General features: G+C 43.4%; 3 protein-coding genes across 8 annotated transcripts; 2 read left to right on the top strand and 1 right to left on the bottom strand.

The window, feature by feature from the left end:
- The first annotated feature begins 446 nt into the window (after window positions 1–446).
- On the top strand, window positions 447–4,908 carry rbmx (RNA binding motif protein X-linked). 3 transcript variants are annotated; one of them, XM_057042486.1, is made up of 10 exons: window positions 447–603; window positions 692–790; window positions 904–1,013; window positions 1,141–1,247; window positions 1,339–1,504; window positions 1,582–1,719; window positions 1,861–1,978; window positions 2,092–2,220; window positions 2,300–2,391; window positions 3,108–3,720. In XM_057042486.1, the coding sequence occupies exons 3-10, from the start codon at window positions 905–907 to the stop codon at window positions 3,422–3,424; spliced, it is 1,176 nt and encodes a 391-aa protein (XP_056898466.1). In that variant the 5' UTR covers window positions 447–603; window positions 692–790; window position 904; the 3' UTR covers window positions 3,425–3,720. The 3 variants fall into 3 exon arrangements, with proteins under 3 accessions (XP_056898466.1, XP_056898467.1, XP_056898465.1); XM_057042487.1 differs by lacking the exon at window positions 3,108–3,720 and adding exons at window positions 4,588–4,696; window positions 4,788–4,908 and having other exon boundaries at window positions 505–790; XM_057042485.1 differs by having other exon boundaries at window positions 505–790.
- A 335-nt stretch (window positions 4,909–5,243) lies between these two features.
- arhgef6 (Rac/Cdc42 guanine nucleotide exchange factor (GEF) 6) lies at window positions 5,244–21,661 on the top strand. Of its 4 annotated transcripts, none has more exons than XM_057042469.1 (22): window positions 5,244–5,510; window positions 6,538–6,621; window positions 7,885–7,969; window positions 9,332–9,453; window positions 9,543–9,747; window positions 9,877–9,929; window positions 10,178–10,272; window positions 10,448–10,543; window positions 10,681–10,803; window positions 12,072–12,210; window positions 12,326–12,385; window positions 13,166–13,312; window positions 14,297–14,383; window positions 14,455–14,536; window positions 14,933–15,048; window positions 15,177–15,356; window positions 16,111–16,131; window positions 17,263–17,359; window positions 17,707–17,793; window positions 17,881–17,980; window positions 19,364–19,418; window positions 19,637–21,661. In XM_057042469.1, the coding sequence occupies exons 1-22, from the start codon at window positions 5,346–5,348 to the stop codon at window positions 19,757–19,759; spliced, it is 2,322 nt and encodes a 773-aa protein (XP_056898449.1). In that variant the 5' UTR covers window positions 5,244–5,345; the 3' UTR covers window positions 19,760–21,661. The 4 variants fall into 4 exon arrangements, with proteins under 4 accessions (XP_056898449.1, XP_056898450.1, XP_056898451.1 ...); XM_057042471.1 differs by lacking the exon at window positions 5,244–5,510 and adding an exon at window positions 6,312–6,385; XM_057042472.1 differs by lacking the exon at window positions 5,244–5,510 and adding an exon at window positions 6,326–6,389.
- A 753-nt stretch (window positions 21,662–22,414) lies between these two features.
- Window positions 22,415–23,858, bottom strand: cd40lg (CD40 ligand). The gene is made up of 4 exons (XM_057042496.1): window positions 23,603–23,858; window positions 23,318–23,342; window positions 23,144–23,233; window positions 22,415–23,058 (listed from the first exon to the last, which is right to left on the bottom strand). Exons 1-4 carry the CDS (start codon window positions 23,795–23,797, stop codon window positions 22,673–22,675), a joined length of 696 nt encoding a protein of 231 aa, XP_056898476.1. The 5' UTR covers window positions 23,798–23,858; the 3' UTR covers window positions 22,415–22,672.
- Between the last annotated feature and the right edge of the window lie 455 nt (window positions 23,859–24,313).

A 24,313-nucleotide genomic window follows, 5' to 3' on the forward strand; every position in this document is an offset into this window, starting at 1 on the left:
AAAGAACAAGAAAACCGAAAACGTCATTCTTATGGCTGTTCTACGACGGTGAGAGAAACGCTCATTTAAAGTAAGCTTATTCTTCACAATTAACTTTTGTGTTGGATATGTTCAAATGTCTGATTTACAAACTATGATGAAGAGATGTGCGGAATTGAGATAAAAAGATGAAGACAATTATGCTACGTCAGATCAAAAAATGTCTGCTTAGAAAAACAAGTACACAGCCTGCTGTTTGGGAGTAGTACTGCAAACAACTGTCACAAATTCCAAAACCTTTATACAAAGTTGACCAAAGTCTGACCCACGTTAATATTGTTGTTTTCGTGGCATAGCTTAGTCGTGATCGAGACAAAGACTAAACTGTTTAAGATTTTTCTCGTCCGCTGAAAGAATATTGGCGATTTTACTGACTGTTCTGAGATCTGAATGAGAAGTGTAGAGCGATTCACAGTCTGAACACCAGGTGGCAGTGTTACAATTTTGGACAACCTTTCTAACCGGATATAGACAAGGAAGAAGGCGACCAGCAGCAAAAAACAGTAAGCGTTGTTCAAACGGCGCTGCTGTTAGCTTACGCAAATCTTGGCTACATTCATCGTGGTAACTGTCTGCTTTCGTTTCTCATCATAATCATAACTGTCTCGACTTATGTGTTGTTTTTTGAAAGAAAGTTCTTATCACCTACTAGTTGCACGAGCATTGTCTAGCGAGCTAGCAAGCTACACCCATTGGCAAATTTATCGCCATTTTGCTCCTTGAACGGCGCGAATCCTTCTTCAACTGCAAGGTAAAAACAAGGGTGATTTGGTGTTAAATTGCGATATTAATTTGGCAGTTAATGTCTAACAAAGGCAAAAGACCTTTTTATTGCAGTTTGTGACGTAGTTATTTTTGTTTTAGCATGGCAGAGGCAGACCGACCAGGGAAGCTCTTCATTGGTGGGCTGAACACTGAAACTACCGAAAAGGCCCTGGAGCAGTTCTTTAGCAAATATGGAAGAATTGCTGAAGGTACGATGGAAACATTTACTCTCCAATTTTAGCCTTTTAGTTAACAGGATTTTTATGTAGTTATAGAACGTTTTCACGTTTGTCTCGGGTTGTGATTTTAAATGTGAAAATTTCCTTTTGTTACCAGTTCTATTGATGAAAGACCGTGAAACAAACAAGTCAAGAGGCTTTGCTTTTGTTACATTTGAGAGTCCAAGCGATGCAAAGGATGCAGCCCGAGAGATGAACGGAAAGGTTGAGCACACTATTCTAGCAATATGCATCATAGTGAAATCTGATTCTACCATTCCACCTCTGATTATAACCATCAATCTTTGTGCCATAGTCACTTGATGGTAAAAATATCAAAGTGGAACAAGCAACAAAGCCTCAGTTTGAGAGCGGCGGCAGGCGAGGACCCCCACCGATGCACTCCCGCAGTCGGGGAGCACCGAGAGGCATGCGAGGTTCTCGTGGTGGTCCGGGTGGTATGAGGGGCCCACCACCAAGAGGTAGGTTCATTGAGCTTTTAAAATAATAGGATATGTGTTTATTGTTGTTTGTAATATCTTGTTTTTTTTTTTTATAGATTATTACGATTCTGAGAGTGGAGACTCCTTTAAAGGGATGTCTTCTAGAGGCCCCCCTCCAATGAAGAGAGGACCCCCAGTTCGCAATGGAGGCCCTCCTCCCAAGCGGCCTGCTCCTTCTGGTCCTATGAGTAGACGTGAGTGTCTAAAAGAAGATGAATTTCAAGATAATGAGAAATAGTTGCCCCAATAAAAATACCACACTTCAAAGTACTTGAGGCAATTTGTAGTAAAGTTATTAGAAGTTAATGTGGCTGTTATTGTTTTGTGAATTCCAGCCCCGATGTCAAGAGAGAGGGATTCATACGGCCCACCTCCTCCTCGCAGAGACTCCATGATGTCCAGGAGAGATGATTACCCGTCACCAAGAGATGACCACTATAACACCAAGGACAGGTACGATTTAGGAATTTATGTGCAGTTTTCTGCTTATTAAAAAACACTTAAAATGCTGATGTTAGACTACAGCTGTTATTAAGCTATTTTTCCTTTCATGTGTACTTTCACAGCTACTCCAGTCGGGACTTTAATTCCAGAGACTCCAGGGACTATGGCCCTCCCCCTAGAGATTATTCATACAGAGATTACCCCAATTCTGGTTCTCGAGATGACTATGGGTCCATGTCAAGAGGATACGGGTATGTGGGAAGGCTCATGCGCACTTTACAATTTGATCATAATCTGGTCAACAACTAAAGGCTTGGTCATATCACCTAGCGACCGTGATGGCTACGGTGGAGGTCGGGAACCCAGAGGCTATATGGATCGTCCGAGTGGTGGCTCGTATCGAGACTCTTACGATGGTTACGGTAAGATATGATTACACTGGTGTACCACAAAGAAGAGCTGTATAAAAATCACAGAGATCACAGCACTGAGTCCTACAATCTCCAGTCACAAGATGCTGCAGCTCCTTGCTCAATCCAGAGGAAATGCTTCAGACGGCCCATTTAAAGTTTGCCTAATCAGGGAACGTTTCATAGTTTCATGTGTTCACTCTGAATTGGCATCACCTCTGAATCAAGAAACCTTTAAAAGGTAACATTCATTTCTAGTCAAACAAATCGGTGCTGGCGGCTCAGAAGTAGCGTCAACAGTTTGCAAACGTAAGGAACGGCCAAAATCCATGGAAGCACCCGTTGACCCAGTCTGTACATGTTGCCTATGAAAACACTCCCTCAAGGAGTAGATTTTTAATCCTTCAAGACAACCCTGAAAAGCCTCGTCCTCACCTGCAGTTCTAACTCTTGGAGCTCTAAAAGGAAAATGGCTGCACAAATGAATGGCATGCTGAAATCTGCTACGATGCACTTGTGTTCCGTGTACGTGGACATTTTGCTCACAGTGTCAACTAAATGTCGAGTTAGGTCTTTAATTGAGTATGTGATTGGACATTAAATGCATCCGCCATTTAAATTCATTTCTGACGGAATAAATTCTATTGGCAAAAAAAACTGAGCACTTGATGGTGCAAGAAATTGTATAAATTGAACCTTTCCAATTACCTGACCCATTGACCCTGCAGGTAACTCACGCAGCGCCCCTCCTTCACGGGGCCCCCCACCATCCTATGGTGGGGGCAGTGGAAGCGGTCGTTATGATGACTATGGTGGCAGTTCCCGGGATGGCTATGGCAGTCGTGACAGTTACCCCAGCAGTCGGAGTGACCCATATCCACCTAGCCGTGGCGAGCGTATGGGCAGGCAAGAAAGGGGCCCGGCTCCTCCTGTGGAAAGGGGTTACCCTCCTCGTGATTCATACAACAGCTCAAGTCGTGGAGGGCCACGAGGTGGCCGCGGTGGTGGCCGACCTGATAGAGGAATGGGTCGCAACAGATACTGAACTGGACTTGGGGATCTCATTAAGCTTTAATCTGAGTTAGTTTTTCGTGCACAATTCACAGTTGGGTTTTTTTTTTTTTTTTTGAAGACAAGACAACCTATGAAATGGAATATATCCCTAGCATTGCAGCTTAACTCTCCCAGTTTTTTATGTGTACATTTTTTAAGTCGTTCATTTCTCTTGCTCATGTAACAGTACAGTTACCAAGTGAGTGTTAGTTTTTGTACTTTTCAATGCTGCCATGGCGTTTTGAGTGTGGCTTTCCTACTCTAAATAAAGCTTTTAGTTGTACCTTGCTCACTGCTCGTCCATCTCCGCCCAAAAAAAGCCAAGGAACGTGATTTTCTGTAAGGCTTGACTGAGTCTACCCAAACTTCAGGTAGCTGAGGAACATGGGTTCATTCTTACGTGTGCCGCAACAGGACCGAATTCTTTCAAGAGTTAGGCAAATGTCACTGTCAGAATGTTCCAATGTAGTTTCCTTGGAAACGGACCCATCACCATAGAGCCACATGATGGCATGCAACGACAATACCAAAGGCAGCAACCAAATGCAACTCTACTGGTAGTCAACAGCTGGTAAGCAAAGCAAACCTCTTTGTTTCTCACCTGTAAATGAGTTTCTCACTGTGCTGTATTGCAGTCTCCCCTCAAGTGCGAGGGGGTAAAATCCAAGACCACTTTGGCCTCTGAGGACAAAACAAAGAATCGACCCAATGCGCCCGATTCGCCGATTCAGTTTTCATCGTCAAAAAGTTGTGACGCGCAGCAACATCCCGACAAACGTCATCTTTTCTCAGCAAGCAGAGCATCAAGTTGAGCTCTCAAAGTGATCTTCTCTTGCCTAACCACTCCAAAATACCAGTAAAACAATTGGCACGTACACTTTACAAGTAAAGACGAACTTTAACTTTTTAACGCAACGCATTCTAACAAGTGTTTGAATTAGGAACCATTTAAGTATTGTCCCAAAAAGCCTTCTACGAGCATGCTAAATCCATCAACGGAAACCCGCAGGAACAACACCCTGTCTGCCTAACTGGACGCAATCACTAACGCAAAGTCACAGCGAGGACCATGGACTCTTAATTCCTGTTGTTTATTTACACTTGTATACATAATTGAGAAAACGGCACAATGTTGATATGTTGTTGTAATTGCAGGATGACCAATCTAAGGCAAACGGCCTTGCAATATTCCTGAAACGTTACCAAGATGTTGGGAGCAGCAAACCCTGATGAACCCAGGCAGGTCCTGAGTGTATTATTCCAGGTAAATATTGAATTACGATTGATGTGAGATTTTAAGATGTTGATGACCATCTAGTGTAGGTGCCTGAATGTTTTCTTCTCTGGTCTTTCAGCTGGTGGGAAATGCCTCTGCAGAGCGATGTCGAAAGCGGGAAGGTTTTTCCAAGGATTTTTTTTTTTTGTAACTTTTTTAAAATTCCTTAGCTTTTTTCAAATAAAGACTTACAAAGAGAATTGTCCTGGTTGTATCACTAAAAAAAATCACACCACACACTCAAAATCCTATAAGATCTGTGAGAAAGACTTATGGAAAGGGCCACCCACACCAATTAGATTGCTCTATAGTATCCATCACTATTCAATTGAGCGTGTCATGACGTCACCTAGATCATTTAATTTCAAAATGCATGTGTTTAAACAAGTTACTCGTGTTGCAGTGTTTATAGTGCTTGTAACGGGTGTCAATAAGCCCCAGTTGTCTCTCCTATGTGCTGGTATCTTTGCTGCTCACCATCGAAGCCTATGGAAGTGCGTCTTGCCCCCCCACTGCCGCTTTTTTTTTTTTTTTTTTTTAACTTGAAGCAGAAGTGCGGATGTGTTGTACCGACACGGAACAGGCCGCGGTATCTCTTAGCATTGTCGCTTTTGGGCGATGATCGATCAGTGGAGCCATGAATCCAGAGGAGCAGACCGTAACCTGGTTGATATCGTTGGGCGTCCTCTGCTCGCCTAAGAAGAACATAGCGGACCCGGAGGAGTTTCTGAAAACTTCGCTGAAGGATGGGGTCGTTTTGTGCAAGCTGGCGGAGCGCCTTGTACCCGGTTTTACTCCTAAGGTGACCTACCGGGATGATTGACCAAATACTAATCGGTCGGTGCGTGTTTGTGTAAGGAAGGGAGGGGTTCGAAATAACTGACAAACGATACGAACCAGCCCCAGAACGGAAGAGGGCCTTACACTTTTGTACACTCGGGAACAGACGTGGAGTTTAAGTTGCAGATGTATGGGTGCTGCGGGTCTTGTTAAACTGCAATAGTGCAGAGTGAAATATATTTGAGATTTCATTGTGTAATTTCCTGTAAAGTGGGGAGAAATGTTCCGCATTTTTCTCATGAGTAGTGCGAGCAAGCCATCGAAACTGGACGTGTTCGGCAGGGGATATAAAATGACCAGCCGTACGGGCCACCACGTTGAAGGGGTCAAACACGGCCGCAAGGCGAGGGCATGCAGCTTTGGAACGACACGTCGAACGTAAAAATGTAAATTTTGCCTTTGTGTCGCGCTCTGAAAGTGACAAAGTTGCTCATCAAAAACAACAGTTGCGGAGACACCTCGTCACTTCCGCTCGCGAGCTCCGCTCTTCCCGCTGCGACATCTGTCTTTTCGAATGCGTCAACGCGAGTGGAAACTGCTCACCAAAATAAAACCTCAGGGTTGAGCTACTGTCGCGATTTAATGAAGATCCCAAAGGACTGTGCTCCCTTTTTTGTCTTTTTCTACGTTTATAAAAGAAAGAATGTTTCGAATCTGACTTAGCAGTTAATAAGTAGAACAAAAACAGAGCCCACTTCTGAATCAATCGATGCGACGGAATCTTAATTTGAAAGTTCTGAAAGTGAGCGGATGTTTTGCTTAAATATGGCTACTTTGACATTTATGGGGTGTTAGTGCATGAAGGAGACGCAGGAAGAATAAGATGTTTTGGAACCTGTAGGTAAACGCATGTGTATTTCTGTGAAATGCTGTCCCTGTCAGAGATTTTAAATGTCACTGAATTGTCAGCAACGTGGCTTTTGTTTCTGTCTCTCTGACAGTATGTCGAGGTTTGACTCTGTATATTTATCTCGCATGTGTGTTGTCAGTATTGTCAGGAGCCGAGGACAGAATCCGACTGCATTTCCAACATTAGGGAGTTTTTAAGAGGATGTTCGTCCCTGAAAGTGGAGGTGAGTTCTTATGTATATTCCAACTTTGTGCAGAAATGATCGAGGTTCCTGACATGGCCTGATGCCCACTCCTTAATTATTCTTTTAGCTCTTTTAGCACTTGAATACTAGTCTTAAAGTTATCTTAATGGAGCTGCGATCCTTCTCCTCCAGGTATTAATAGGAATGTTCTGACCGACACCCCTGTTTTAAATGCTCATATATTGATTTCAACAGGGTTCACAACCTAGATTGTCTTTCAACCTTCAGGTTGAAAACTCATTGGATTTTCCATCTGAATGGGGCAAAGCTATTGCAGATGTTGGGAGGTTTCTGTTTTCGACTGGCACACTAGGCAGTAACGTCTCCTCCAGGTTTATAAATAAGCCTTTTTGCTCTTGACTCACATCGGTTGGTTTTCTTTAAAAAGCTAATTGTGCCTGTGTTGCAGTCGAGTGGTTCCCTCCTGCCCAGCTGGCTTGTCATGTCTGGGAGGTCCCCTTTGCTTTTATCCACCAACCCAGCCTCAGCCCATAATTACACTTTTCTTTTGTGGCCAGACAGTAGTTCAGGGGAAGGTTTTTTTAGGAGAAGTGATCTCAAATGTATTAGTTGGGCGATATCCAATGTATACTTTGAACAACGTGAGTTTATTTTTCTTAACCCAACAAAATAATGTGTGTTTGGTCAAAAATAGCATTTTTCATCTTTCACTTCTGCCCTGAAATGCAGAAAGCAGAAGTGCTCATTAGTGCTGCTGGAATTAATTCATTTATTTATTACTTTTCTTTCCCCCCGTCGCACCTGAACGACTTGTACTGCAGCTGAAGTCTGTAGAGGCTTCAGGGGAAATTTGAGCTCTGAATTTTTAAACAATAAGGCTCATTCTTCACCAAAGCTATTATTTGCAACCTCCAGTGTGCCGTGTCTTTTAATAATCAATAAAAATCAGGATTGGGAACAGGGAAATATGTCTGCATCAAGAGACGGGTCAAGAGTTAATCATAATAACCAGAGCAAGTTTGAGAGATGTGATTTGTCGCAATCACTTTAACCCTGAATCTCTCCTACGCAGCTCCTCACTGAGGCTGTGCAGCTCAAATCATGTGTTTATGATGTTTTATTTAAAATGCGAAACCTTATCTGGTGGAGGAAAGAGGATCGTGCCTGGCTGAGGGCTGCAAGCTGAGCGTGTGCTTGTGTGTATGTGGAGGTGTACTTTATGTTTTTCTGGGGGGGTTGGTGATTGTTGGTCTGATGGCATCATCTCTCTTTTGCACTCAGGGTTTCGAACCGGACTGGCTGTACACTGGTGAGAATTTCGGTAAAGTGCTGACCACGCTTCTGGCAGTGAATTTTGCCACACAAGGTAAGACTTTTGCACGTTTTGGAATGTCAGTTCAATTAGGCTCGGGATCTGTTTTGTCATTTTGTCTTTTAAAAGCAAATTAATATTTGGACATGGTGTCGTTTTTATTTTCTCTGTTATCCTAATATGCTAAAGAAAAGGATGAAACCACCTGAAAGTCTTTAATACTAACCAAGTGGCAATGGTAACCACGTATCATCAGCGTACATGAATGGAGGTCATTGTTGTACATCACTTGTTCCTGCCGACCTTCGGAGTGCCCTTCTGTTCCTCATGAGCAGGTGGCTTAGCAGTGCGAGTGTGTGTCCTGCTGGCCTCGCTGCCGTGTTTTAGCCAGCTAACCTAGCTTGATAAACTCTAAATCTCATCTGCCTTTGCTTGTCATTACAGACACGTACAAATTTTTAGACACCCATTCACCCATTTCTTAATCCATCCGCATGGTAGCTTCACCTTTCCATTTGGAAGAGATTTTCCTCCTCATATTGCGACGCAAAGAAAATCAGCAGCTTTACAATTGGTCATCATTTGGAGCTTTGTAGTGCCGGGATTACATTATATTACATTTTTTAACATTCCTGGCTCGAAAACCACCACAGAGATGAGCTGGCAGAAGGACTTTCTGGGTTCATCTGTGCATGTGGAGGAGTGGCATGTGGCACCCACGAACCCCACCTCCAGTACCTATGGACACTCCTGCTGTCCTCACCATCCAGTTCATCATATCTTAGCCAACTATGGATTAACAACCGATACCGAAGTTGTTTTGTTTCCGAGTCAATTTGAAGTACACCCCAAATGCAGTTTGAGTTGGTGGTTACTAACAGCAACAGCGTACTGTTCCTGCTGTGTGTTCTGTAATTTACATACTGAACGCCTGCCAGAATTAAATAGGTGGTGTTTTGCAGGCCTCCTATGTTGGCGTCGCCATGGCTGCAGGACATGTGGCCTGTTGGCCTGAATCCGTCATCTGCTGCAGTGGCTGATCGACGGCTCTGTAGATGGTTGCGAATCAATATCACTGACTCCATTTTGGATTTAAAAAGACAGAGTTGAAGAGTTTTTGGTCTGCCAGCTAGGTCTCTAAACAGGCTTCATTTACTATTACAGAAATGCCACTGTGTTGTTTAAGTCAAATGCTCCTCCACCTTATTTCAGCGTCGTGGGGCAGTTTTGCTGAAGTCAGATGACACTGTCATGCTGAGTAAACGTGCACCTTGGGCCTTGCGTGGATCATTTGATGGGAATCACGTTAATACTTGCACTTTTCCATCCGTGTCCAATGTGATACTGATGTCACTGTTCAGTGAATCAGCTGATTGCTTCCTCCTTTCAACCAATCTCCTTATTGTGTCTCCTCAGACTGTGCTGCAGAGAGGTCATGTTCCCAGTCTGGTGCTTCCTCTCCTAGTCAGTCAGCAGCTTCGCACTCGCTCTCTACCATCAAATCCAAAAGCTCCTTGAGAAGACAGTCTAAATCGGTGGTATGTATATGCAGCCATATATTTTAGGTTTTATTTTTTCACTGCGAGTTTGCACGCGAACACGAGCGCTCCCCTCGCTGGCCTGACAGGAGATGGCTGAGAACGGAGGAGGCGGGCAGCTGACGGTGAAGGCTCGCTTCAACTTCAAGCAGAACAACGAGGACGAGCTATCGTTCAGCAAAGGCGACGTGATCGTGGTGACGCGGCAGGAGGACGGAGGCTGGTGGGAGGGCACGCTCAACGGCAAAACCGGCTGGTTTCCCAGCAATTACGTCCGCGAGATCAAACCGTGCGGTGAGTCGGGCCAAGGACGATGCTCGATCGACCCATTGTCAGGGCTATGTGTGCGGCTAGTCTTTGCATCTGGTTTTGGAGTGGCGTTGGAGAGACAGCAGCGCTCACACATGTTGTTTATTCATGCAGAGAAACCAGTGTCTCCAAAGGGAACTCAGCTGACCAAGAACTACTACAGTGTCGTAAGTAAAAAAAAAAGAAGCTTTCTGTTGATCTCACTACAGACTCCAGACCAGACTTGTTGAATGGATTCAAGTTCAGTGTCAGGATATTTAAGCTTTAAAGACGTTGGCACACTGTTGTATAATTAACCTTGGTGTCAGTGAAGCCATTCAGCAGCTGCCTTCACCTGGAAATGTACATTTTAAGAAGCACAGCATTTCTGTGTCATCTGCCAAGTCTTTTACTGTTTTGTTGCTGTTTTTGGCAGGTGGTTCAGGACATTTTGGAACACGAGCGGGAGTTTGTCAAAGAACTCCAGACAGTGTTAAGTTGTTACCTTCGTCCTCTGCAGGCCAGTGACAAGTAAGAGCAGCGATGATGAGACCTTTTCATTCTGTTGTTGAATTACCATTATATAATATTAACGGGAGCTTCGTAAGGGATAAGAGGATCCAAGAAAATGATAGAACTGGACCGTGTAGTTGTGTATTTTGTAAATAAGTCCTTCTCACCTGATGTTTAACATTTGGAATTTCAGGCTGAGTGCTTCAGACTGCCTCACGTTGTGTGGAAACTTGGAGGAAATCCTCACCTTCCAGCAGGGACTCTGTGTGGCTTTGGAGGAATGTACCAAGTAAGGCGTAGACTCTTGGATTTCCCTTGTTTCCCCATGTTTTTAGCTTCAAAATGGCCATGTTGCTCTGTCAACGCAACATTTAGAAAGGTTTGGTTCCTCAGTTAAGTTAACCTCCCTTTCTTTCAATCCGGCAGAGCCTTGGAGGGCCAGCAGAGAGTGGCAGGCTGCTATTTAAACCTGATGAGTCAGGTCAAGACTCTCTATTTGGCGTACTGTTCCAGCCACCCGTCAGCCGTTAGCATCCTCACTGATCACAGGTCAGCCCTTGTACAGAATAAGGAAAAGCTTTTTTAGACAATTAGGGCAAATTTAAACATATGCAAGCATTTAAAACTGCCTTATTAACCTCTCAAACATGAAAACCTCCTTTTCCAAGTGTCTTTACTCAAGAAGATATGTAATTATATACTGTTTCAACTCTTTTAAAACATTGTTCGGTAGCTGGTTCATATCATGAATATCATATATGCATTATGTTTTGACATTTAAACCTCAAATCAGATTAACTTTCAGTTTCATTTATCTCAATGGAATTGATACAATCTCTCTATGGTTTGATCCCTAGCTCACAGTCTCACCAATTAACTGTGGTTAACTCTTGTTAGTGCATATGTAAGGCATCCAAGGGTCATTTGAAAGGTGTTAAATTAAAGCTATTTGTATAATTAGTTTGATTAATGCAATTCTTGAAGGTCATATACATGAGTGACAGATTTTGTTACAGCCAAACCGTGTCATCGATGTGGACCTGCATTTGAATATCACTAGAATCTAGTGTCTCGGTACCTGCAGTTCGCTAGTCCACCGACAGGTGTCAGGCCTGTCTTCGGTAACGTGGAATTTTCGTATAAACCATTTCTGCGTCATACTGTCTTCTGAAAGGTCTCTTGTCCTTTTTCTTCCCCACGGAAACAAATGTTCTCATTACGTAAACTAAAATGTGCAGATTGAATGAACATGGGAAACAAATGTGGTGTTTATTTACTGCACAATTTTAAATACTGACCCAGGTAGCTCACGGTAGTTCTGTATGCTGAAATGGCATTCTAGCCGAATTACAACACAGGATGTTGACTGTTGACAGGATATGTACAGTTGTGGTCATGTTAACAACCAAGTGTAAAAGTTTTTCACAGTAAGCACATTTGCATTTCCTTTTCGGACGCCGTTCTCTTGAAGTTCACATTTGTAATTTGCTGATGCTACAGGACATGTTCCAAGTTAAACGTCATGCCAGCTCTAAATTTCCTTGCATGTTTTTCATTGTGCAAGTTTGCATCCTCCACAAGTCTTGCAGAAATGAAGAACTCGATTCATGCTGCTAATTTTTGCTAATGCTTGACTATTAATGAGTTTATTCAAAGGAGAAATTATAAAATGTGCCGAGGTTGAGACCCACATCTTTCAAAGCCAACTTTATTTGAAATCGTTCTTAACCTTGACTTGAATTTTCATGGTTCTGTATTTTGTTTTTGTAGATCCTTGTTAAAAAAAAAAACATGTTCTTATGTATTTGTTCTGATAGCGAGGAGCTAGATAAGTTCATGGAAAGCCAGGGAGCCAGTGCTCCAGGTATCCTGACCCTGACCACCAGCCTCAGTAAGCCCTTCATGAGACTTGACAAATACCCCACGTTGCTGCAGGAGCTGGAGAGACATGTGGAGGTACTGGAGAAGTGAAACATGATGTCTTTTTTTTGTGTATATTCTACAATATTTGCCTTTTTCTCTGTATGAGGGAATATGAGTTATGATCTTTGCGTGTTTATGTCCACACCAGGAAGCCCATCCAGACTATTCTGACATTTTAAAGGCAACAGCTGCCTTCAAGAGCCTCGTGGTAAGTCTTGCAGAAAGCCGCCACATTTGTTTGTGGGTTCTCCATTTGTTTAAATTTAGGTTGCCGCCCAATCCACCGCGAAAATTGGATTCCAACAAATTGTCTTTTGGAAAGGTGTTGATACTTTTTCTCTGCTTCATGTTAATATTACTTCTTTCCTATAGTGGTCATGACATTTTACAAAAGCGGGATTTTAAAAACCCAAAGAACCACGTTGAGTGAAAAGGCTGTTTCCCCACGTTTGCTTAACCTTCTCAGTAAAAATAGATGCGGTGACTCACATGTTTCTTAAAGACAACTTCACAGGAAAGAGCACAAACGCTCCACGCTTTTGAGACTATTTGCAAGTCTCATTGTCTCTGCGTTATTCTTGAAGGGTTGGTTAGGTGGGCAGGCGCTCAACCAAAGCCAGAGCTCCATCTGCAGTCTCGTTTTTGTCCAACGTCAAGTGGAAAATGACGGATGCTGCATTGTCATTTTTCACTTTTTTACGAGGGAGAGTCCCTCTCTAGCACCTGGAAATATCCCCGTTCCTTTGCCAAAGTGAAACCCACAGCACGTACATACCGCTATGTTTAAGTTTTACCTCAGTATTTCTGGTATCTCTACAAGACCAGAGGGTTCATCCCAGTTTTTTCCTTTTTTAAAAAAAAAGCTATTGTCTCTTTTGCATAAAATCTAAATTCAAATTTGAATTGCGCAATCAGTTCTGAGTGGTTAGTAAATCTGTTCCTCTACCTCCAATTACCTCTGTTTCTATGTGTAAATATTTCTGTTTAGACGCAATGCCAGGATCTGCGGAAGCGGAAGAACCTGGAGCTCCAGATCTTGTCAGAGCCAGTACGGGCTTGGGAGGGGGACGCCATTAAGAGCCTAGGCAATATGGTCTACATGTCCCAGGTCCACATCAAAAACGGCTCCACAGAGGTGAGATATGGATACAGGAGTTCCACAATCTAGTTACAGAGAGACTGTTGTTCTTGGAAAAGTAGATTTTTCTTTTCTTCAACATTCATACACTGATGAATCATACAAGACCAGCTCCACACATTCACTCCGAAAAGAGAAAAGAAAGCAAAAACAAAATCATTATCGTCGTGTACGGAGACAATAATTATACATGCGTTGACTAATTATTTCATTGTAAACTGTGACTCTTTGGGACTTTTCCCAGCCGTGCTGATGTTTTATGTCATTGTTGCACATTGTTCCATGTGACTGAACTTGGCTCATGGAATCATTTTACAGCTCTGCTTTAGCTGTATGATGAGGTCCATGCCTACTGGTAGAGCTGTCACATTTACAGTGGAAGGAAGAGTTAAAAAGGTTCTCAGAGAATCCAAAATGAGCAAGAAATGGTAGAAACAAATCAACTAATATTGACCAGGAAGCCCAGATGATTTAATCTAAATGTTACACATAGTGGCGGCACAGAGTTAAAATTTATTTAAACATCTTGGACTTCTTATACATCTTATACACTTGTAAATTAATATTTAATGGCTATGGAAGTCTTCTCTATACCTGAATTAAAAACTGCTTTTTAAACAGTTCCACAATCACAACATCTTTCAACCTTCCTTAATTAAGAGGAGTACAGTCAATCCTGAGAAACCAGCAGACAGACCAAAGCCCCCAAACCGCTGTCTGTCTCTCATGTGGTTTCAGTACATGGGGTCTTCTTTGATTTGGTTGGAAGCAAGGTGCGTTCACAACCTTATAATCAACCACACACCCCCCCATGCCACCATTTGTTGTGACTCACTTATTTTCCTGATGCTAGCTCATCGGCGTGCCAATGCTCTAAAGACTATTCCTCATCGCGTCTGAGATGTTTTATCAAATATTATAAATGACTCATTTAGGTTCATTTTAAGGCTACATCCCAAATATTCTTTCTCTCCTTTGTAGGAAAAGGAGGAGCGATACCTCATGCTTTTCCCTAACCTGTTGGTTATGATCTCAGCCAGTCCGAGGATGAGTGGCTTTATTTATCAGGTGAGACTCACCAGACCACCAAAATCACCCACCCACTTTGTTTGTGGTTGAGCGACGCCTTCTGCTTTCAGGGAAGATTTCCGCTGACTGGTGCCACGGTAACGAGACACGCAGAGGATGCAGACTCTGGCCACTACGCTTTTGATATCGCAGGTTTGCATTGGAACTTAAAGGCATTCTCAAACCTAGCTCGGCTGAAAATACAAACACTTTTTAATTGTTCCACACAAATAATACAGCAATAATACAGCACATATTTATTGTTTTGTAATTAATTGAGAGTAAAACGGGGGGAATCAAGTTAAATTTAACCAATTGTTCATTTTTTATGCTGGTTCCATTAGATTATTTGGTTTATCTATATGTAGGGGTTTGTCCAACATGCCAGTCCCTGTGCTATTTTACAGCACTTAACCAGTAAGGGAGTCAATTTACCCTCCAACTTATAACGGCTCAAATATATTTTAGACCTATTTTGTCTAAATGGGTTGTCGTGTTCGCCGTTTGTGTTCCAGCAATTTTAGTGATGTCCGTGTGTGTGTGTTACAGGAAGCATGATCGACCGTATTACAGTTTACTGTAGTAGTGCCCAGGAGTTACAGGAATGGCTAGACAACCTTCAGCCTTTTACCAAAGGAGGCAGTCCTGCGGGCACGATCACAAAGGTTATCCCGCAAACACAGTATAAACTGAGAACGTCAGCAAACATGAAACTTGCAACATGCTGAAGTGTGAAAGCTGTATCTGCTTCTTAACGTCGCACTGATGCGTCAATGTGTTCTGTCCCACGCAGAGCGTGGAAGGCAAGCCCTTGAGCATGGTCGGTGCCCCCACTCACCTGTCTCACCTGGGCAGCTTCAGCGCCCTCAGTCGAGGGCCCTTGGAGCCTCCGAAGATCAGCAAACCCTGGTCTCTGAGCTGCTTACGCCCCGCTCCCCCCCTCAAACCTTCCGCGGCCCTGGGCTATAAAGAGGTAGGAGGTTGACCTTGTATTGCTGCAGCATAAAAACCCACAGCTCGATTATACTAGTCAGAAGCTGCATGTCCTCTTCCTCTGCCAGCCCACATAGCCTCACGCTCTCATTTAAACCTTCAACAACCTTTTCTTGTTCAATTTAGAGTTCATTTTGATGGATGATTGACTGATTCTCCCAGACTTTTACGCGGTTACTGCACAATAAAGTGTATAAGTTCTATCAAGTGTTTTCTTGGCTGTGGTGGGGACCATGGCAACCCGGCACTTAGCATATCATTGTGACTTCACAGTGTAGCAGAGTTAATTATGCAAATAAAGAAATAGATTTGATATTGGCACAGAAGGATATGATCCACATTAATGTAATGGCTGCACTGATTGGAGGTGTAGCGGCTGAGTCAGTTTTTGTCAGTCATCAGGCACCGTCCAAGCCCTTCAGCACATGTTTATTAAACTGTTTTCTTAAAATGGCCGTCTGCGCTCTAAATCCACACCCTTTTCTAGAGCAAAGCCAAACAGCCTTGCCTGGGTCATTTATTTCTGCCCTGCAGAGGTTTCATGTGTCGTACTCCTGCCAACTTCCTGTCAGTCTCCCCATTTCTTTCGTCTCCCCCTATTCTGCGTAGACAAAGAATAGGAGGATGGAAGAGGTGCCGTTGAAACCATTGACTCTCTATCACACCTTTCACTCATTGTGTTTTTCATGCACCTCTCTATTTTCTCTCTCTTCTGTTCCCTCTTTCCTCTGTAGAGGATGTCTTATATCATGAAGGTAAGGTAGATCTCTGTGTGTCTGTGTATGTGGGGGGTGGGGAGGGTGTTACGGATGTGGTTCTTTCAGGTGGGGGAGGGTGGGTAGGATGGGTTCCCCTTGTGTGTGAGTATGCGTGCGTTTTTACCTTTGTCTTGAACTGATATGCCATTGCTCTGTGTGTGCTACTACTCCCTCACTCATCTGTTGATTTCCTGTTTTCTCCATCTTGTGTGTGCTTTTCTGCAGCGAGGCGCGTCACACACCATGGATTGGATCAGTTCTCTATGTTTTCATTTTAATATCCATTAACAATGTTTTCTTCAATACTTTTGGAAATTCCCAAAGCTCAAACAGTCGTCTAGTCAGTCCAACCTTCGGGTTCTGGCTGACTCACGCACTCGACGCGATCGATTCTATCTTTCTGACAAATCTGGTGTGACTTTCTGGTTGACACGTGGCTTTAAGCACTATTTCACATCAGCCCTGCTTTGAGCCTGCTGGATGTGTGAGGGTTTGAGATTCTTGACCAAGGTCGTATGTGAGCCCGTGGCGCGTGTGTGAAGTTTATTTTAACGCGTCTCCTCTGGAACACGTGTGACTGTGTTCAGCGGACGGAAACAACCATCCACGATGACTGGAAACGATTCCAACGAGCATTTGAGCTTGCCTCATTCCACCATTTTACCTCTTTTCTGTGCGTTTTGATTCCTTTGAGGGACGTTTCACAATGTCTCCTCATATTTGCACAAACATCTTGTGACCAAACAAGTTGTTTTTACAGAACAACTCCTCAAATACATGCTTTTAAAGTGTCACGAGAGGAACTTCTAAATCTTGTACTAAACCATTATTGAAGAAAAATCATTCGATTTAGAGTTAGGAAGGCTTATTTATTCTTATTATTTCATTCTCGTATTATCATAATTGCCTTGTTATTGCCCAGAATCTCCATCTCATGCTTGCTGTGTTTTTTCTGGGTAGTTTGATGTTGTTGAGCCATAAGGGAAGCGAATCCATGTAAGCTTGCATCTTGTATGGAGTGTTGCTTTACAGGCCTGCACAGCCATCTGTCTGTCTGCCTGTCTCTGTCTGTCTGTATCCACGCGTCAATACAACGTATGTATTAACCTTAATGCTGTTCTCCTCCAGGACTCCAGCAAGAGCCCGAGACCAATGAAGAAGTTCCTGCCGGGAAATAGGAAGAAAGAGCGGAAGCACTCTGATGATGAGGTTCAAATTAGGAAAAGTAGGACTTTTTCTTGGACTCAATTTTTCTTAATAATAATTTTTTATCTTATCATGGGGCAGCTGGTCATATATTATATTGAGAAGTGCTCACATTGCAATACTAATAATGATTACATAATAATGATTGCATTATGTGCGCTATGAATTTCCTCTTGCCTCAATATAATATCCTCATGCAGTTGCCGGCAGTGATATTTGGGCGTTTCATCACGCTTCCTTTTTTGTAGACCTCATGAATTTAAAGTTGAGTCAAAGGAGCATTAAAATCAACATTTTAAACCAACTCGTCAGGATGCTGCATGACTTTTCTTCAAGATTGATAATGAACACTTCCGTCTATGGTAGGCACAGTTGCTCTGGAGGAAGATGCTCAGATACTGAGGGTGATTGAGGCTTACTGCACGGGTGCCAGCCTGCACCAGAACACCACAGGTTTGTTTGGTTCTTCTGGTCTCATCACGCAATCCTTAAGCAGCTGATGGAGACTTAAATCCAAGCTTCCTGTTAATCTGTGTGCAGCGGTGCGGAAAGAGTGTGTCCCTCAAGTCCTGCTGCCAGAAGAAGAAAAGATCATTGTGGAGGAGATGAAGAGCAATGGACAGACAGTTATTGAAGAGAAGTAAGTGTGTTGTTGTACCTGTTACTTGTTTGGGCTTTCATCAGTGGTTAATATCTCATCAGGTTGATATTTCCATCCTGATGGTGGGGATCACCTTCAGTAATGTACTGATCACATACAGTGAAGCGGGCGAGCCTACAGACACCCTCACTTTCTTCAGGTTGAAAGGGGGTTTTCAGGTCTCTTGAATTTCATTGGGTTCCTCTCGTGGTTCTTGTGGCTGGGCCACTTGAGGACATTCAGAGTTGTCCTTAAGCCACTCCTGTCTTGTCCTTCATGTGTAATTAGACACATCTCCTCATCATTCATCATTCATTCTTGAGTTTAGATGTAAAAAGCCCAAGAACATCAATATTGCATAAAAGGGGGGACAAAGTCTTCTATAGTTTGGAAGCAACCACTTCATTCCAGTGTTTTTACCTCGAGCTTAGAACTTCTAAAAAGACAGTGCCCTGATGAATGTAACGCTCAGTGTTGCTGACATTTTGAAAAGCCCTGATCAATAAGACAGGATGAATCCATGTTTGGTTTAAACTGAACTCTGACCTGAACTGGGAGCTAAGAAGGGTATGTGGTCCTGCTTGGAAATACCAGTTAGAAGATAGGCAGCAGCATTCTGAACCAGCTGGAGACAGGAGAGAAAAGAGAGGCTGACTCAAAGTAAATAGCAGTGCAGTAATGAAGCCAAAAGGTTACAAAGGCTTGAACTTCCTGCTCAAGAGCACTGCAGGTGAGCGAGGGCATCACCACGATCTGATAATCACTAGATTTCAAAACAAAGATAAAATGCTCAAAGTGTGTGGTGTAAATCAAATATAACCTAGTCTCTTTTATATTTAATTAAATGGAGACAGAAAGACAGGCGCTCTTTTAAGTCGTGTATGCGGGTGGACAGAGTTCAGTGTGTCTGGTTGATTCGGCATCACGGGTGGGTACGCGTGTCCTTCATCTGCATAGCAATGGAAACGGAGGTTATGTGTGGGAATAATTATTCAAAGAGGGGGGAACATGTGCAAAAGCAAGACGGGGCCAAGAATGGAACCCTGTGGCACACCACAATGGAGGCGCACATGAAGACAACAGGTCCCCAATCATTTCAGAAAAGTCGGATTTAAGTCGCTAACAGTTGGTGCCCCTCATGCTGACACGCTCACCCAGGCGGATATTAAGGACTAAAGGGTCCGCAGAAGGTCCAGCAGCATCGGCGCCGCAGGTTTCCTGGCCTCAGCAGATAAAAGGAGGCCGTCTTCAGCAGTGCTGGCGCTGTATAACCTGGAGATTGAAGACAAGAATCCATTTTTGCGCAGAAATCGATTCAATTTCCTCGACAACGGTGAAATATTTGTCCTCCCGTATTCATTTCAGTATTTCCTTCTATTCCAGGAGCCTGATTGATGTCGTGTATGCTTTAAAGGATGAAGTTCTTGAGCTGAAAAAGGTAATTGAGGGATTATTAGGATTTATACTAAAGCTTTGTATTTACCTTCATGGACTGACGACAAATGAAATCATTTTTTACTCCCTTTATTTATCACACAGTAGAATTGCACATAAATTATAGAAATGCTTGTTGTTAGGTTGAATTATGTCAGTCCTGGCAGTGTCGCATTGCGAGGTAAACGTTTATATCCCTGATTTTATTTATTTATTTTGCAGGAGAATAAGTGGATGAGGCAGTTTCTGGAGGATGAGCAGAAGTCTCGCAAAGAGCTGGAGAGAGTTGTCCGAAAGATATCCAAGCAGAAGAACGACTGTACTTGGGACGACGGTGGCCACTGAACGGACCCGTTGACCCGCCGTCATCTTCTGTGTGGTTCCAGTTCATGTCAGCGCCGTGCTCGTGGTGGGACAGGAGCAGTCTGGCGCCCATCCCTCTTTTCTGTCTTGCGTTGCGTCTTCATATTTCACCCACCCACATCAGGGTCGGGCTCCCCTCACTTGGGTTCGCCGCTCCTAAACCCGTCTTCCTGAACCAGCCTGAGCGGACCAGATCAGGAATATGGCTCAGCTAAAGGCGGACCCAGCGGGTGGGATGCTGATCAAAACAAAGCAAAGAAAACGGCCCCTTGGTGGCCGTCGCTGTGATCCCCCTCCAGCACATGGAACAGTGTCGAACAACTTCTCTACTTCTTTCATTTACCCGGACGTAGACGGGAATTCTGAAGCCATTAGGTCCAACACGGTCTCCTGCATGCGCCACTGTTACCAAGGAGACCGCTTTCTTTCCCTCGCTCCATTTTTTTGCCGTTATGATTTCATGTGTTACGAGGAACTCTTGAGGAAAAACTATAAGCTTTTACACTTTCATAGGCATTTTAGTGAACAGATGGTTACCGTTTTGTAAACCGCCTCTCACTGTTTATTGGAGGAAACAGACTGCATGAATATAGGATATGAATTCTGCATCAGAAATCTGATAATCAACTTATTTAGACGTAGGCCAACGCTATCGGGGAAGCAGCTGCATAGTAGAAGAGAAAAGGCTTAACTATCATTTATTTGACAGATTTAGATAAATAATAACAAATATGGCACCCTTCTTATTGCAATACAGGTGGGTTATATATATATATATATATATATATGGTATATATGGTATTTCATATATATATATATAAACTCATTCAAATGAATTAACCTAGCTTTAAATTTATTTAAAAATGATTCTATAGACTATTTATTGTTCACCAAGCCACCTTTGGTGTTAGCCTTATATAGTTTTGCTGCCTTTACGTTCATCTGGAGGTTTGGTAAAATACACTGATGCGTACTGACAGAAAAAACATGATTTTAAAAGCCTTTTACTGACCTCCAGCTGCTTCTTATAGAGCCAGTGGAGATAAATTGAGAAATAAATGAGATATTTATGCAAGAGTATTAAAAATAAACAAGAGCTGTTGGTAAACCTCCTGAGGGGGAAAAGTGAAAGATTTTAGAGAATTTAGGGAGACAGGTACTATAAAAATGTCGTTTCTGTTATAAGCCATAGAGTTCATTGCTTAAGATGCACAACTCAGATCGGTACATTTCCTCCCTCACTGTGTCAGTACTGTTGCCTAACCTCGCTGTTTAAATGCAATAAGCAACTGCTTTCATGGCCGGGTTAGACCCAGCACAGCAGGCCATAGTCGTAGAAATGTCAGCAATAATTAAGTAACCCAACTAATTAACCAAAAAAAGGGGCTTTTTATTGTTATATGGAACCTTTCTGTATTCGCTTCCCTTGTTATTGGCAAAGAGGTCCTCATTTCAGTCCTAAATCGTCTTCTAAAATACAATAAGATTGCGATAACACTGTATCATGCTCACAGGGAGGTCGTGGCACTGTTGCAAAGGCAGCGCGGCGTCAGTGTGTTGCTCGGGGGCACTTCGGTAGCGTTGCTCAGGTGCTGGCGCTCATCTCTAATCACGGCGCTCATCAGGCTGGCTTTGCTATGCAGATGGGACTCCGTCTATAACTTTCACTTTCCCGGTTGCCATTCCTGGCCCTAAAGTCTCATTATGACCTCATGCTGCAGGTTTCATTTCCCGGCCTCGGTGAGCACTTACACGTCTCCGTGTTCTGCGTACTGTTTTATTGGACTGATGTTCTATGCAATTATTGGAAGGCTTTGTTTTTCTAGGCATCTATGTCATATGTGTTTGGTATGGTCATTATTTTATTAAAAGATTTCATATAAAGTGTTTTGACATGGGTTTTACCAGTGGAAAGCCACACACACACACACTGGAAAATCTTCCTCTGACAACGTCTCCATCCCTCCCTCTCTCTCCATCCTCCCTTTCTCTGTCTCCACACCCCCCCTCGTTCTGCACGTGTGGTTCAGGAATGTACGGGCCGCTCTTAGACGGCAGAAAGATGCGCTGAACGGAAGGAGTGAGTAGAGCTTGTGACATCCTGTGAGAGAGCTCTGCCTCTGCATCTGAACACACCTCCACAGAGATTCACACTTTCCATGCTGTTGGACTCCACCAGCATGTGCAACAGCGATTCTGTGAATTTTGAAGTGCAGACTGCACACTTTTTCTTTGATGTGCTGCATTTTAAAAAAAGGTCTCTTCTACGCATTAAAAGTCAAAGCCACCGTAGAACATGCGTAAAAGTATATTTCTGTCAGTTAAACAGCTTAGTCCGATGTAAAAGTGGAAATAAGTTGTTTAATTTAGGTTTTAAAAAGCCTATCTGCTGAGAAGTGCTTAAAAACAAGCAATAAATCTAAAAACCGATCGCTGCCGTCAGTAATTTCACTGAATAATTCGATTAAAGGCGATTGTTGCGTTTTTGGACGCGCGTTTGTCCCTCGCCGAGTCCGCCACCTCGGTCCCGTGTTTGGGAGACAGAAATGTGGTTTCTGCTGTCACCTCTAAACTTTTATAAACGGGTAACGCATGTGATAAATCTCGGAGGGGACGCAGGGAATGAAAGCAGAGAAGTTTTATATATCAAAGTTTAATTCCATTCTTCTCTGTCTACGCAGCAATAAATATACAACAGCCATTCACAATCAAGCTGGAGAAATGGCTTAAAATTCAGATTTAATAAATTAGAATTTAGGGGAAAAAAAGGTCTATGTCCCCAGATTTCAGGAAAACATTCAGATTATGGAGCCAGTAAATGCAGCAGTGTTCTTGAGTAGATCCCCATTATCTCGCTGGGTTCGAGTCCATTTGGGGGCTCTCGCATCAGGACTCCTACAGTTTGTACATCCCAAATGTCGTGGCTCCCGCTTCGTAGTTGACCAAGGTCAAGTCTTGCACCCAGACGCTCAGCTGGTTGCCACTTTCCAGCGCGATCACGTCTCCCTGCGTGGCGGTGCAGAGGTGCGGCACCGACGCGCCGCTGTCGTCGACGCGGTCGGTCAGGCTGCAGAACGCCTGCATCACTGTCTCCACCGCCCCCGTCTCGTTCTTCCTTAACTTGACCTTGCTGGCCAGTGGCATGCGGGGGCTGCCTTTGGAGAAGGTCACCCTGGAGTAGACGTAGTAGTCACCGGGCTGTTGGACGGTCAACCAGATGTTGTGGTAGTAGCTGATGTCCCTACGAAACGAGTGTTTGATGTCCCACTGGAGGTAATCGGCTGCAGAGACAGAGAAGCAACACGGTTCAGGGTTTTATTTTCTTATCCTCCAGGTTGCAGAGTTCAAGGTTGTCTCATTTCTTACACTTCTCGTCTGTGCGCGTTCTCTTCTTGACCATCATGCGTGCCACAATTCTTCTGGCCGTCATCTCTTTTTCTAACGAAACATAACCCGCTGTGGGAGACAGAAGAGGAGAAGGTTTGAGAAGAAGAAGAGGAGAGACCTATAAAAAGACGGGAAGGGAATGAATGACCGTACCTGCGGCTTCGGGTGACATTTTGTCCTGTCAGAATAAAAAGAACAGAGCATGAAGAAGAGTCCAACATTTACACAATTTCTCTCTGCTCGCTCTCCTTATTTTACATTCTATTTTAAAGGAATAAATGACACCCTTGAAAGGATCTTATTTTATATCCAAAGATATAAATTTACCATTACTTTTTCCAAAGTGGTAACATTTTCAGATTGAATTGATATTGACCCGTGGACGCTAAAGCACCAGACTCCCCCCGTGTCACATCATTTATCTTAAAGATTATTTACCAGTTTGCCGTTGTAGTAAAGATACACGAATCCCCCGACCGTCAGGAGAAACTGCAGGAGCATCAGGGTGACCAAAAGGAGCGGCTTGCTGCGGCCCTGCGATGTAAGAGGCATGGGGACGAGGACCGACTCTGGCCTGCTGAGACGCGGCGGCACCGGCGGAGGAGCCAGGCTGGTCTGGTAAGTGTTGATCATGATGGAGGAGCGATAAGACAGATCTCTGGTGTGCTTCACATCTTATGTACCACTGAAGAACTGTTCACGAGATGGGCAGAGTTTTGGTCTCTCTACTTCCGGCGTTTCTAAACCTGCAAATGATGTAACCTGTAGCGTGAATGTGTGAGTGTGTAGGTTTTTCAGCTTTCTGTGGGTTTTTTTTTAAGCAGCACACAAGCTTGTTTATTTCAATAAACCAGTTATCACCGAAAAGTGCATTTTAAACTTTGTGGCAGACATTTTTCAAAATGAGATAAAGCATTAGAGAGTGTTTCTGGATCTTTTTAACACAATATAAGCCCACAAAGTGTGTTTGTGGCGGGTGGGGACATATCTAAAAACCTTTTGGCTCCTCTTTTCATGCATGCAAAGCTTAAACTCACAACCTGTTTTCATTTTAAACGTTGTCCTTCCCCACAACAAGTTGCAACGTGCAGCATAATGCAACTTCTCACATGCAACTCTGTTGTTTCTGTTTTGAGTTCAGAGCGGAGT

The sequence above is a fragment of the Takifugu flavidus genome, chromosome 9 (assembly GCF_003711565.1).
Source record: "Takifugu flavidus isolate HTHZ2018 chromosome 9, ASM371156v2, whole genome shotgun sequence".
NCBI classification, from domain to species: domain Eukaryota; kingdom Metazoa; phylum Chordata; class Actinopteri; order Tetraodontiformes; family Tetraodontidae; genus Takifugu; species Takifugu flavidus.